This window comes from Microcebus murinus, chromosome 6 (genome assembly GCF_040939455.1).
Source record: "Microcebus murinus isolate Inina chromosome 6, M.murinus_Inina_mat1.0, whole genome shotgun sequence".
In the NCBI taxonomy this organism is placed as follows: Eukaryota; Metazoa; Chordata; class Mammalia; order Primates; family Cheirogaleidae; genus Microcebus; species Microcebus murinus.
Genome location: NC_134109.1, coordinates 111132207 through 111147938, shown reverse-complemented (window position 1 = coordinate 111147938; position 15732 = coordinate 111132207). Strand labels below are relative to the sequence as shown.

Genomic DNA, 15732 nt, shown 5'->3' with positions numbered 1-15732 from the left:
TTGACTTTTCTACGTCGTCACATTGAAAGTATATCTCTTATATGCCAATATAATTGGGCTTTGCTTTTAATGCAGTCTTATAATCTTTGACTTAAAATTGAATATTTAGACAATTTACATATAATATAGGGATTGATATATTTGGATTTACTTCTACCATCTTATAATTTATTTTTCATTTGTCTCATCCATTTTATGTTTCTCTTTCCTCCTTTCTTGTCTTCTTTTGGATTAATCAAATAATTTTATTATTCTATTTTTCACTCTATTAAGTTACTAGTTATACATACTTTTGCTCTTCTTAGTGGTTCCTAGAGTTTACAACATGCATCCTTGATTTAATACAATCAAATACAAACTAATACTTTTGTAAACTCCCAGACAATAATAGGATCCTGGAAAACATAAATTCCATTTATTCCTCTCCTCTCTTTTGTATTATTGTCATAAATTTTCAATATACAAATATTTCAGGAGCCAGCAGACATTGTTTCACACAGTCAATATGCATTTAATGTTACCCAAGTGTTTCTCGTTCTGGTGTTCTTCATTCCTTCGTGCGTTTTTGGGTTTCTGAAAATCTGGGATCATTTTCCTTCCACCTAAAAAACTCTCTGTAGTACCTCCTTTAGTGCAGGTATGTTCATTATAAATTTTCTCAAATTTTATTTCTCTGGAACTACCTTTAATTCACCTTAGTTTTTAAGCATATTTTAGCTGGATGCTGTAGCCCAGCTTGTCAGTTCCTTTTTTTCATCACTTTAAAGATGTCATTCCACTATCAACTGGCTCCCATGGTTTCTCTTGTGAAGTCAGCTATCAGGTTGCTCTTGCTCCTTTGAAAAATGGTATCTTTTTTTCCTCTCTAACTACTTATAAAGATTTTCTTTCTTTAACCTTCAAAATTTTATTATATTTTATTTAGATGAGATTTGTTTTGTATTTTTCCCCCTTGGGGTTTAGAATGCATCTTGAATCTGAGACTTGATGACTTTCAATAGTTTAAGGAAATTCTCAGTGATCATCACATCCAATTTTGCTTTTGCACCATTCAATCCACTCTTCCATGGACTCCATTTATAAGAGTACCTCCTATATTCTTCTCTGGACTTTCCTTTTTTACCTCTGTAATTTATCTTCAGTGTTTTCTACTATCCTCAGAATTACTTCAATCCCCAACTGTCCTAAAATTTAAATCTCTTAATAAGTGCAATACATGTTTTAAGAAATTCATTCATCTTCCTGGATTCTTCTCTTCACTGTGATCATCAAAAACCTAGACTAAAAATTAAAAAAAAAAAAATGTAATAGGCAAAAAAAAATCTAGACTAACTGTGGCATTGCACCTGTAGTCCCACCTACTCAGGAGGCTGAGGCAGGAAGATTGCTTGCACCTAGGAGTTGGGAGCTCATAGTAAGCTACAATCACACCACTGCACTCCAGCCTGGGCATCAGAGAGAGACTCTGCCTCAAAACAACAACAACTATACTGGTTGTCCTCTAGACCTAGTCACAGCTATCATCCTGCAATCACCATCACAGGGTTTTTATCTTTTCTTTTCTTCTGTGCTGATTTTCACCAATAATGATTAGGTCCATGAGAGGTAAAAAATTTTTGAGACCTTGTATATTTGAAAGTATCTTTAATCTACTTTCACTTTTAATGGATAATTTGGTTGGAAACAGAATTTTAGACTAGAAATTATTTCCTTTCAGAATTTTGGAGACCATACAATTTTCTTATGGCTCCTAGTGGTATTTTAACAAAATCAGGTGCCATTCTGATTCTTGGCCATTTGTATACAAACTTATTATTTTCTCTCTAATCATTTAAAGTATCTCATCTTCTGTAGTATTCAGAAATTTCCCAACATATTTTAGTGTCACTCTATTTTCATCCATTGGTATTGGGCATTGGATAGGTCCATTTGGTCTATAAGCTTGTGTCCTTTGGTTATAAGAAGTTTCCTTTAATTAGTTATCTCTTTCATGGTTTCCCTTTTTTTTTTTTTTCTTTTTTCTGTTTAGGGACAGGGTCTCACTATGTCACCCAGGCTAGAGTACAGCGGCACGATCATAATGCACTATAATCTTGAACTCCTGGGCTCAAGCGATCCTCCTGTCTCATCCTCCCAAGTAGTTAGGACTACAGGTGCATACCACCACTCATTTTTTTTTTAATAGGGACAGACTCACTATGTTGTCCATACTGGTCTTGAACTCCTGGCCTTAAGCAATCCTCCCACTGCAGCTTCCCAAAGTGCTGGGATTATAGGCATGAGCCATTCTTTTATATCTCATTTTTTAATTTGTTATCCAAATATTGGGTCCAAAACTTAGCAATTTAAACAGTAACTATTTTATTTCCACACACTTTGAGTTAGAAATCTGAGCAGTGCTCAGTGGAATGGCTCATCTCTTCTCCACAGTGTCAGCTAGAATAGTTCAACTGAAGTCAAAGAGTATCCATGATGAGGTCATCACATAACTGAAGGCTTGGTACTGGCTTTTGGCTGAGATACCTAGCCTCTCCTTAAGGCCTCTTTCTCTTCACATGGTCTCTCATTACTCAGTGGTCTATTTTAGGCTTCTCTAAATGTCACGGGGCTTCTAACAAGGAGAAAATGGAAGCTGCAAGCCTTCTTAAGACCTCAGCTGGGAAATTATAGAACATCACTCTTGTCATATTCAACGGATAATATAAGTCATAGGACCAACCACATACTGAAGAGGAGAATAACAGACTCCACCACTTGACAGTGGCAGTGGCATGCAAGCACTGGGATGGGAGAAATTTCTTGGCACCCAACTTTGCAGAAAATCTACAAGAGTCCACAATCTGGTTTCAAAATGCCAAAGTCTCCTAACACTGCCAATGACTCATCCAATTATAGTATTAACCTTGAAGACCAATACTCATGATCTACATCAGATCTAAACATTTTCCTTCAGTATGGATTTTCTTGAACTGGAAACCTGGAAGCTCAGTAGGAGAAAAGGCTGGAGGTGGATAACCTCGCCATTATAGATTCTTTTACTTAATCTCATGTTTTCAATACACTACTTCCATCTTTCAATGTGGCTGGCAGACCGCAGGTCAGATACTATTTTTTTTTTAACCTTCTCTAGAGAATAAACCTCCAAGATTCTCCTGGAGTGAGGGAGGTACAGCCATACTACTGTTAAGAGCTGAGGAAGAGGGAGATGGGAGGATTCAGGAGACTAAAGTCTTCTTAAAGTACCACCCCTACCTTTGTGCTTACTTCCAGAGATACCTGCTCCTACCAATTTTTGAACTTTATAGCAGTTTCACAAAACAAACTGGATTGCTTTTCAGTTTTGCCCCCTGTTTTTAGCTTAGGATTCAGCTAGCCTACTCAAATTTTTTCAGTTATCATTAATCATTCTCCTTTCCAACTTCAAAAATTTGTTCATATCATCATTTCTCTTCTTTTTCCTTAAGTTCAACTTTTGAACTCTTTTATACCATTTTAGCGGGGTTTGGGGAAGAGTGCATTAAAGGCATATGGTCATTATGTCATCTTTAACTAGAAACATTTTTTATCATACATAATTACAAACTTTGATACCATGAACTATCAGTTTCCTGGCATACAATTTCTAAAACCCTTGAAATCTCCAAAACTGTAAGTATCTTTCTGTATGCTAATAAGTTAACTGGTGGCTGGCAGCCCCTAGGTAGCTTCAGGATGAGGGCTGAAAGTGGAAAGACCAAGGAAATATTAGAAGGTTGGGACTTGCAGCCCCACTGCATCCTCACCTCCATGGAGCAAAGGGTGGGGTGGGGCCAAAGGTTAGGTTGATCTTCAATAGTTTAATCAATCATGCCTAGGTAGTGAAGCCTCTATAAAAACCCACCAAAAAAGGCAAGAATCAGGGAGCTTGCAGAGAGCTGAACACTTAGAGGTTCCTGGAGGGTCATATGTCAGAAGAGGGCATGGAAGCTCTCTGCACCCTTCCCACATACCCTGGCCCATGCCTATCTGCATCTGTAGCTTATGCAATATCCTTTATAAACTGGTAAATGTGTTCTCCTACGTTCTGTGAGCCACTCTAGCAAATTAATGAAACTCAAGGAGGGAATGGTGGGAACCCTGATTTATAGCTGGTCAGTCAGAAAGTTAAAACAATGTGCGGTTTGCAATTGGCATCAGAAGTAGGAGGCAGTCTTGCAGAGGACTGAGTCCTCAACCTGTGGGATCTGATGCTATCTTTAGATCAATACTGTCAGAATTGAATTGAATTAGAGGACAATAAGCCGATGCCTGCTGCAGAATTGACCGACTGGTTGCTGATAGGGAGAAATTCCCACACACTTCTTGGTGACCAGACATCACAAAATTTGTGTTAACTGTCGTGATGTGAGAGCAAAGGAAAAACAGTTTACTGGCCGGGCGCTGTGGCTCACGCCTGTAGCTCTTGGGAGGCCGAGGCGGGCGGATTGCTCAAGGTCAGGAGTTCAAAACCAGCCTGAGCAAAGAGCGAGACCCCGTCTCTACTATAAATAGAAAGAAATTAATTGGCCAACTGATATATATATAAAAAATTAGCCGGGCATGGTGGCGCATGCCTGTAGTCCCAGCTACTCGGGAGGCTGAGGCAGAAGGATCACTGGAGCCCAGGAGTTTGAGGTTGCTGTGAGCTAGGCTGACGCCACGGCACTCACTCTAGCCTGGACAACAAAGCGAGACTCTGTCTCAAAAAAAAAAAAAACAGTTTACTTTTTCCAAAGAACACCATAATTCACTGTGCATACCCGTGTACTAAAACCCTAAAACTGAAGATCAAAGTGGTCCAAAACAAAATTTCCCAATACATTAATAAGTGTCTCTATAAGCATTGTTATAATCACGATCTATCATTTCATCTCAACTAAATGGGTTTTTCATGAATAATTTGAGAGTAATGCTTTAAACAAAATAAGGATATGTGCTAATACCATGATTCCTTTCTTTTACAATTTTGATTTTACAACACATTTCTCTCAGATTCTTTCAAGATACAGAAACTAAGCTTTATGATTTCATATTTTCCTGTATTTTCCTAGGAGAAAAAATTCTTGCCTACTGTCGAGTTTCTACTACACAGTCTATATGAAGAAAATAGGAAAAAGGAATATTATTTGAAGTAAGCAAATACAACTTACTGCGACCAAAATAGAAAAACAAAATAAAACACATCCATATTGCAAAGATAGCAATGTCTTTGTTATGTACAATAAAATGCTTCTTTCCAAACCAAAAAGCTCCAATGGGATCATTCACTAAAGAAAACAGAAAGCAGTTTCTGAAGTTCTCCTAAACTCATAACATAAACTCTATATTATTATCATTCTAAAATCTCAGCCTCTGTAATGTATCAAAAGATTTTATGAACAAAATCTTATGGGATAAATTCTTCAAGTTGGGCCCTCAAAATAATACCCATTCTACTTATTTGTGTTCCTTAATCATTCTGATAGCATAGAAAATGGATGTGAGCAAAGATAAACACAGATTTTGCAATACCAAAATAATAATCAAATATTAAATAGCTAAAATAGTAACATGCTACTTAAAAGTGTATTCTGCCTAGAGAATGGATAAGCCTATTTTTTTCTACATTAAGTCAAAAGAATTCTAAAGGATCTTAGCAATGAATTGACAAAAGACTTCATTCTCCTTAAAGGTTACAAAGTGAAAACCTGAAACTATAATGATCTCCATAAGCTATCATTCAGTGCTGAAAAGTAAGCCTTTAAGATTATTTTATGGTTTTAACCATGGCAAATTAATATCACAAAGATGGCACAAAACGACGAATATATAACTCTATTAGGACCAGTTTTAAAAATAAATAAATAAATATCTCTATATATCCACCCATCTATGACACAAAAAGGCTAATTCAAAGTCACTTGCCGTTTCTGCGTGAAGGCTTCTGCACTATCATCGGTGGGCAAGACTGGGCAGGTGCTCCATCTGTAGGAGCAGTAGAGCCTGTATGATGAGCCTTCACCTTGTCTGCCCAACTGACACCTGTGGGAGCCAGGTGAGGAGCTGCCACTGCACCAGGTGAGCCCCTGTGAAGAAAACCAAGTAAGTTTAATAAATAAAACATGAAAGTATTAATTTTTAATATATTAAATATTTAAATTTTAAATTGTTTGTATGTATCCACATATACAGAATAAGACTCTGTAATGGCAATTTAAAGGCAACTATATTCATAAATTTATCTTGATCTAATGCTTCATTAATTTTATATATTACAACAAATATGCACGGGAATAAAGAAAATGAATAAGGATAATACAGGCACTCTTGTTAATTGTTTAAAAGAAAAATTCACTTAAATTGGGAATCCTTTAAAAAATTATGCATAGGTATTATAAAGTTTTTAGCTTCACTCGTGTGTTTAATAAATGTGCATTAATTTATCAATCTTGATACAGGTACTATTATTACAGGCTTTATCTTTATGCATAGTTCTTTCTTTTTTTCTTTTTTTTTTGAGACAGGACCTTACTCTGTTACCCAAGCTAGAATGCAGCGATATCATCACAGCTCACTGTAACCTCAAACTCCTGGGCTCAAGCAATCCTCCTACCTCAGCCTCCTAAATGGGGACATCAGCACACCTGGCTAATTTTTCTAATTTTTCTGTAGAGACAGGTCTCGCTATTGCTTGGACTGGTGTCGAACTCCTAGCCTCAAGCAATCCTCCCATCTCAGCCTCCCAAATTGCTGGGGTTATAGGTATGAGCCTCCTCACCTGGCCTGTGCACATGTCTTACATGAACCACAAGCATGATGCCTCACTGACAATATCTAATTTTGGTTCCTTTAAAGTGCAATGAAAATTCAGTGACACCTATAAAACAATTTAATGTACAATTCTCTTCAACTTTAATAATATTTTCCCCAAACCTTCACAGTTTATCCACTCATTGGACAGCAACTTTAGCAGTTCATATTTATCAAAGTTTCCCAAAAATTTACCTTAAGTTTTCATAGGAATGATGACTCTTTTTGCATTCGTATTTCACTGGTTTACTTAACATTTAAATTGTGAGTTAAAATAATGAAAACAACTTGCATAAGCCAATGTGAAAACTAACAACACACTGGGAGTAAACATATAACTCAACCAGCAACAGCATAACTGAATAGATATACTAAAAGTAGCTTAAGAGCCACAACTGTTCAGCAAGCTAAAAGAAACAGTGTGTTTTACAATGATAATGAAGATTGTCAATTAACCTAGTAATACGGTTACATGGAGATCAGTATGAGAACTTTCAGCACACATACATTAAAGGCTTCCAGTGTTAAAATAAACCATGCTCTATACAATATTCTCAACCACAGACCAATGGAATGCATTACAGAGCAAGTTCCCTTAAAATGGTGCTTGAACATATAAATATTTGTCTTTGCATATATATCTTTTTATCAATCCACTATGGTCCAATTATTATATGGTCTGAAAGTCCATCAACCTTAACCAAAGGCAATACTATCTAATAACTACATAAATGAACTTGAAAGCAAAAGTTTAATTCTATTGAATAAATACTTAATCAACTTTTATGAAGTGCCAGGCACTCAGAATACAGAGATATGGCAAAGATCTTGCCTCAAAGAAGGTCCTAGTATAAGTGCAAAAAAACGGACATTAAAAAACAACACTGCAAATGTAAAAATAAAACTATATCCAAGGTTTAGGAGTAACAAGGTGAAAGCTGTTAACTCTGACATGGGGACGAAGGAATGAGAATCAATCAAGAAAGGTCAGGTTTTAACAGAGGAAAGAAAATTGACCAAGCAAACTCCTTAACAATCCTTCCTTTACATATCAAATGTTAAGTCTCACTCTAAAGAATTAGAGTACAAACTTTATCTTAAGAAGAAATTTCCCAAGGATGTTTGTGGAAAACAAATGTGATCATTTTTTCCCCTTAATGTCACAACTATCAGAGGTGGCAATAACATTTGAGGCAAACAAAGGACTGACCACAAAACTTTAAAAGTTGGAGAATGAGATGTCCATAGGGAATTTTGAAAAGCTTCAACATATTCCTGGAAATCATGAAGGTACATACATCTGCAAGTTATGTGCATATCCAGGAAAAATCTGAGAAGACCCTACTCTCTCACCTCTGACTGGCCTTGAGGCTCTGAGAAAGCAGGAAGTGCAAACAAAGGCAGAGTTCTAAGCTGCCAGAGCATTGAAAGTATGCCCCAACAGCCACACAGAACTAGGCAAGAATTAAGACATTTGCTGGCTCAAGGCATTTAAAGAAACCTCTGTCAAATCATTAGTTGAGGTTGATGATAATGCATAGAATTTAGTAGTTACATAGAACAAAATAAAGACTTCACAAAATTAGTTCAAGAAGTCATCAACCTAAAGTAACAACAAGGAACAGTGACAATAACAATCCTGGAGAGAGTAGCAATCTCATCTACAGAGCTGTCATATTTTATTATTTAAAATGTCTACTTTTCAACAACAAAAATCACAAGATGTAAAAATAAATAGGAAAGTATAGCTCATTTACAAGAAGAAGAGCAGTAACAAGAAGCCCGACACAGAACTTACTAGACAAAGACTTTAAATCAGCTATTATAATGACATTTAAAGAACATAAAAGAACAAAAGGAAAGCATTTCTAAAGAATTAAAGGAAAGTATGAGTACAAAGTTTCTCCAAATACAGAATAGCAATAAAGAGAAAGTAAATTTAAAGAACCACACAGACATTCTGGAGTTGAAAAGTACAATAACTGAAATAAAAAAGTCACCAGTAGCGCTAATCAACAGATTTGAGGTAGCAGAATAAAGTATCAGCAAGCTTAAACAAAGGTCGATTGAGATCATCTGGTCTGTGGAGAGAAAGAAAAAAGAATGAAGAAAAATGAACAGAGTCTCAAAAACCTGTGGGACACCATCAAGAGTACCAACATATGTATAGTAGGATTTTCTGAGGAGAGAAGAGAGAGAAAGGGACATAAAGAAAATTCAAAGAAATAATAGGCAAAAACTTTCCAAATTTGATGGGAGATACTAATCTACAGTTCCAAGAGACTCAATGAACTCCAAGTAAGATATATTCAGATTCATAGCTAGATACATCATAGTCAAACAATCAAAAGCCAAACACAAAGAATCTTGAAAGCATTGATGGAAAAGTGAGGAATCACATTCAAGGATCCTCAGTAACAGCTGATTTCTCATCAGAAACCAAAGAAGCCAGAAGACAGTGAAGTAACATATTCAAAGTGATGGAAAAAAAGGATTGTCAACCAAGAATTCCATACTACAAATAATTTAAATAAAGAATACATTAAAATATTCCCAGATAAACAAAAACTGAGAAAATCTGTCACTAGCAGACCTGCCTAACAAGATATTCTAAAGGGAGTCCTTCAGGCTGAAATGAAAGGACTGTGGACAGTAACTTGAATCCCTATGAAAAAATAAAGAGCACCAGCAAAGAACTAGAAAATGTAACCACACAACCCATCTCTTCCCCCTGTAGCTTGTAACTGTCGGGCAGAATGCACCAAGATGCTACATGCTGAGATAAGAAGGAACTGTCCAGAACAGCCTGGGCTTTGTCCTCATACCTCTAGAATACAACATCCTGGAACACTCGAACTCAGAAATCTAAATGACATCCAGCATATAAAACCAAGAACAGAGTATTTTAGGGGTCTTTCAGCTACCTCGAGAAATGGAGCACAAAAAAATGAGACTCCATCCACCTGGTTAACTTTCCTGAGTCTTGGGGGCAAGCTTACCATGGATTCTCGGCTTCTGTTGATTCTTGCTGCCTATTTGTAAGCAGTAGTAGCACTGCTTTACTTGGCTGGCTGTACAAGTCAGAGTATGTCTCACCGGACTCATGCTCTGGGACCTGGGTTTACACAAAACCTTCTACAAGATCTAGAAGCCTTAGCAGATGTTGGCAAAGTGTTTAGAGTCCTCCTCTGAAATTGCTAAATAATAAACAGTGCACCCCTCCCAGAGGTTGCTACCTGTGCACAGTATTTGGCTTAACATACAAACATACACATGCATATTTTTATAGTGGAATATCAGTTTTATACTACTGTATCATCCACAGAAAACAATTTACTTTAATGCAAGCCTTAGTAGGCTTTTTTGAGTTCATCTCACCCAAAATTTAAGCTTCGACGAGCATTCGTTGTTACAGTTATTCTATCTGTTGATGGACTTGGAATCACATGACGTCCTGGAGACATCTTCTTTACTTCCCATGCCAATGACGTTGGTCTGTCAATTCAAGACACATACCAAATTAAACTAACAGAGAAGGGAACGGGAGAACTAATCTTTTCTCTTGGTTGTTAGAGGGTGAAAACATACTCACTTTTTCCCACAGCATTGCTTACCAAAATCTTACCATCTACCAGTAAGAACTCACAGATGAAGCACGGGCAAGGATTTTCTACACAAAGCAATATACCAACAGAACTCTAATCATCTCAGAAGGGTCATGGAGTTACAGAGACATGGGATAAACTGCTTATGATTTACAAGCCTACACGTGTCCAGCTAAAAAAATATTTAAAAAGCAATGATACTAATTCAAGCTCCTTGTATCTAATGTTCTGGAAAAGTTTGTGAAACAATACACAGAAAGACATCAAGTCTCCTTCTTCGACCACTTAATCACCCATAAGAGAAAATGCATAAAGATTTCATTGATCTTTGCTAGGAAAGCTAAGTAATATAACTTCTATTCCTTCTCAACTGGTCCCACAACCAACCAGCTGACAGGTCCCCATCATTCCCCTGGGTTTCCCTGCATCTTATTCTCTCATTTCCCTTCAACTTTGCCAACAGCTGGTATCTTCTCTTAAAATTTTCACTGGCAAAATGGTATTTCATTATCTTTGTTTTGAAAATTATATATGTTTATTATCATTACCAGTGAGATTAAACTTTTTTACCAGCCATTTGAATTTCTTCTTTTGGGATTTGCATGTTGGTATCTTTGGCCCGTTTCTTCCCCCTAGAATTTGCATCATTTTCTGATTCATCTGCAATACTTTACTATTAATACTACTATTATTACTACTATTATGGCTATAAATCCATTGACACTGGTGATGTAACTATTTTGCTTTTAATTTTTACTTTTGTTATACAGAAAGGCTTATTTTCTTTCTATTAAACCAAGTATATCAATATTTTTCCTTTTTGGTATCTTCCTTTATCTTACTAAGTCTTTATCTGTAATATAAATATATATTTATCTATATTTTCCTCTATAAAATGTACAATTTCAGTTTTACATTTAAATGCTAAGTCTAGTTGAAATGAATTTTGATGTATGAGTTGAAGAATGTAAAATGGATACCATCTCAGAGTTGTTTTCCATATCTGGGAGCTACCTTATGAGGCAAAGAGGAGAAATGCTAATAATGGTTAGAGTAAAAAGAGATTCCTCAAGTATCTTTTTGAACCATGGTGCCATGACAGGGATGGTAACCACTCTGTTAAGCTTGGATTTGGCCTCTGAATCTTTCTCAATACAATCCTCAAAACAGCCCCCCCCCCCCCCCGGCAGACTGGATTTTACAAGCATGAAAAAAAAATCTAGGCCGGGCGCGGTGGCTCACACCTGTAATCCTAGCACTCTGGGAGGCCAAAGTAGGAGGACCATTTGAACTCAGGAGTTCGAGACCAGCCTAAGCAAGGGCAAGCAAGACTCCATCTCTACTAAAAAAATAGAAATTAGCTGGACAACTAAAAAAAAAAAAATAATAATAATAATAATGTGTATATATATATAAAATTAGCCAGGGCATTGTGGCACATCCCTGTAATCCCAGCTACTTGGGATGCTGAGGTAGGAGGATCACTTGAGCCCAGGAGTTTGGGGTTGGGGTTGCTGTGAGCTAGGCTGACACCACAGTACTCTAGCCTGGGCAACAAAGTTAGACTCTGTCTCAAAAAAAAAAAAAATCTAGCTATCTTTTTTATGCATTGGTGTTTACATTATATATCCTTTGGGGATATAAGAAACAGAAACTCAGTCAAGCTAAATAAAAAATGAAAAGAAAAAGAAAATAAAGATTTATTATAAGGATATAAACTGTGCAAGGTCAAGGACATCCAAAGGAGTGAGGGGAGACTAGGAGACTAGAATCAAGGCTCTTGCAGATTAGACCTGGTATAGGCTTTAATGCAACACCACTTTTTTTTTTTTAATGCAACATGCAAACTTTACTTAACAAAAGTAACAGGTAAAGTCAAACAGGCACTTATATTAAAAGAAAAACAGACTAGAAGAAATGTTATCTTAAAGACCCTATAGTAACCCACTTGCAGTTGCATTTAACTGAGCTCTGTTGCTATGAAAAATATAGCTCATGCACACGTATGGATGAATGATTTATACATTTTTTGAGTATTCACTGAATACTACCTTATATATACATATACATTAAATTTGGAAAAGGATTAATTAATGACTCCAGGTATACTACATTTTTATTGATCTTCTAGAAGAGAAGCTTATGCAGTTCTGGCTCATGAATCATGTAATGAACCCAGCCTAGATTCTGTTGGACACCGAGTCTCCACTCCTCTTCAGACATCAGATGGGTTTGGGGTACTTGTTTGGAAAGTTCTCTGGGTGACATGACATGCCGGTACTTGTAGTACTCGTTGAAGTACTTGTCGGAGTAGCAGATCTGCTGGTGGGCCATCCTGCTGGCATGCAGCAAAGCAGGAAACCAAGAGCTCAACAAGAGGGCACAACGAGCAGCACGTACCCATCCAGCCAAGGAAACGACTCGACTAGAGCAACACTCTTAAGCTCTCACAGAACACATGATTTCCCCCATCTCTGTTTCTCTCTGTAAATATATTTCTTTTGTTGTTGTTGTTGTTTTTTCAACCTACTTTCCTCTACTTATCTTCACAAGGGCAACATAGCCACAAGTTCCAAATCAGCATGATGAGCTCTTAGTTCAACCCAATGAAGGAAAGCACCCACAGATTCACTCACCTATTACCAAAGGGTAGGAGTGAAATTGCTTGGTACAAAGATATTTAGACCTGACTCACCCAGGGACTGTGGATGACGCAGGCACCAAAAAAATAAATAATAAATAAATAAAAATTTTCATTGTGAGAAACAAAAATGTTAAAAAGATCAACATATCATAATAGTTTCTCTAGATTTGGGTTCCTGGGAATCAAGCCCTCCTGGATTTGTCTCTTGTGATTTCTTCACCCTCTGTTCCCCCATAGGGGTGACACATTAGTATTAGACAAAGATGCCTTCTCTACTGGATAGTTTCACCCACTAAGACTGAACCAAGGTTAAATCCAAGGGAAAGAGGCAGCATAGGCCTGTTCTTTCTGCGTAAAAAATGCATCTTTGTAGTTCCATGTGGCCTGACCCAGTTCACAAGGATTCTGGTATTACTTATAAGTCTAAACTAAACTGAGTAATAAACTTCTTTTGCCTTTGTACATGACCAAAGTAATACTAAGTCCAACCGATTATCTATCTCTGGAATATTTCTCAACTCTCCCTACTGTCACTATTCATCATCTCTAAACTACACTGCTGCAACTCAACCTTCCCACACTGCAGCCAAAATGACCTTTTAAAAACACAAATCTGATACGTCACTTCCTTACTTTAAAATACTTTATTGGCTCAATATAAACTCTAAATTCTTTATCATGTCTGCAGATCTCTATGTAATGTGTTCCTAATCTACCCTCACTAGGCTCATCTCATGCTTCTCTTTCCCTTGTTCTTTTCACTCCTGTCCTGCTAACCTCTAAATTCCTTGACTACATTGTGTTCTCTTCTACCTCCAGGACATCAAACAGTTACTTCTATTTAGAATTACTCTTTTCTCTTTGGATAACTAACTCCTACTTGACAATTTTGTCTCAATTTCAATGTCACTTCTTCAGGGACACCTTCCTTGACTTAGCAACTGGTTGATGGTGCTTTTTCTTATATTCCCAGAGTAAACGGTAAGTATTTCTTCTTAGTGACATTTTGCACACTTATTTAACATCCGTCTTTCCTGCTTGAAATGCACTTAGTACATTCAGGTTGCTGTAACAAAATACCTTCAACCTGGTAATTTATAAGCAACAGAAATTTATTTCTTACAGCTCTGGAGGCTGAGAAGACCAAGATCAAAGCGCCAGCAGATTCAATGTCTGGTGAAGGCCCCATTCCTAATAGACAACACCTTCTAGCTACATCTTCACACACTGGAAAAGGAAAACTGCTCCCATCTCTTTTTATAAGGTCACTAATTCCATCATGAGGGTTCCACTCTCACAACTTTCTCGCCTCCTGAAGGTGTCACCTCTTAATAGTATCACATTGGTTATTAAGTTTAACATATGAATTTTGGAGGGACACATTCCAACCACAGCATGAACTGTGCACTTCGTAAGGACAGGGACTGTGTTGTCCTCCTCACCACAAAAGTCCCAGAGCCTGGCACACAGCACTCAGATATTGTATGCTGATTCCACATGCATCTTTCTATAGAAACCTTGATCTTCTTATCATTCTCCTAATCAAAAATCGTCAATTTTCCTCATTGCCTACTACATTAACAAAAAATACTATACCTTTCTCTACATTACTTTCACTTCACACATGCCCTACATTTTCATAGCTGTGTAATTTATTCCCTCATCCAAAAGGCTAACCACTGGGTAAGATCCCTCACATCCTTTAAAAACAACTTCTACATCCTCCATGAACTCTTTCCTGATCTATCCTCTAAAAGAGATGCTCTTCTCTTAACAACCATTATAGTTTTTTGTAGCAGTAAGTTTTATTTTAATACATCCTTAGAATACAAATGAGAATAGTAAATGTGTCATACTCAGCAATTAAATTTCTGTACTGAATAAAGTAGTAACACCAAATAATACCCACTGAGAAATACCCAATAAATATTTGTTACTGAACTAAATAAAAAATGCAGCACCCAATTATTAGATTTTTACAAATTTCAAGTCAATTTGAGGTTAAGTCCATTGTCAACGTCAATTATTATTACTGCTGGCTGCTATAAATATTAACACCAGAGTTCATTACCTGCTTTGAGCATCTGCCTTCTCCAGCTTTTCCTGAAGCTGAATCCAGTCAATCAATGCTTTGAAATCTCTCACGTAGTTATCCAGCATCATTAGCACCTCCTAATTTAACCAAAAAAATTACATTACATTCTGAGAATATAAAGATTCCAGAAAAACCTGCATTAGAACGAAGGACTTAGGAGTTAATAATTTTTACATTATACTCGTCACTGAAGAAGCTGCATAACCTACTGATCTAGTTTTTGTTGTTTAAGGGTTTTTTTTCATTTTCAATGTTTGGTAAGATAAGAAGAAATATGTAAAGTTAAGAGTCTAAAGACCAAGAAATGGTATTGATATTCCTTCTCAGAGCTTCCTCAAATAGCCATCTTTTCACCCTTTTTTATTGTGAAGTTTAATATACAAAAAAAGTGCATAAAACTTAAATCTACAGATAAGCTATTGCAAAGCAAAGACCCATGTGACCACTATCCATGATAAAAAATATAACGATGCCGGTCTACAAGTTCTCTGGCATCCACAACCAGTCACTACCCCATCCCAAATGCTGCCTTGACATCTAATTGTTTAATTTTACCAGATTTTAAAATGCATATAAATTAA

The 15732-nt window shown here is 36.7% G+C and overlaps 1 protein-coding gene across 8 annotated transcripts in view; it reads right to left on the bottom strand.

The window, feature by feature from the left end:
* SCAPER (S-phase cyclin A associated protein in the ER) overlaps positions 1-15732 on the bottom strand; it is a 503757-nt gene that overhangs the window by 412965 nt on the left and 75060 nt on the right. For 7 of the 8 annotated variants that reach the window (XM_012739362.2, XM_012739365.2, XM_012739364.3 and 4 more), the window contains 3 exons: positions 15128-15228; positions 10186-10302; positions 5923-6083 (listed from right to left, as the gene is read on the bottom strand). In XM_012739362.2, coding sequence (XP_012594816.1) covers positions 5923-6083; positions 10186-10302; positions 15128-15228 — 379 coding nt within the window. The remainder of the gene's footprint in view (positions 1-5922; positions 6084-10185; positions 10303-15127; positions 15229-15732) is intronic. The other variant, XM_076004582.1, reaches the window with a different exon arrangement.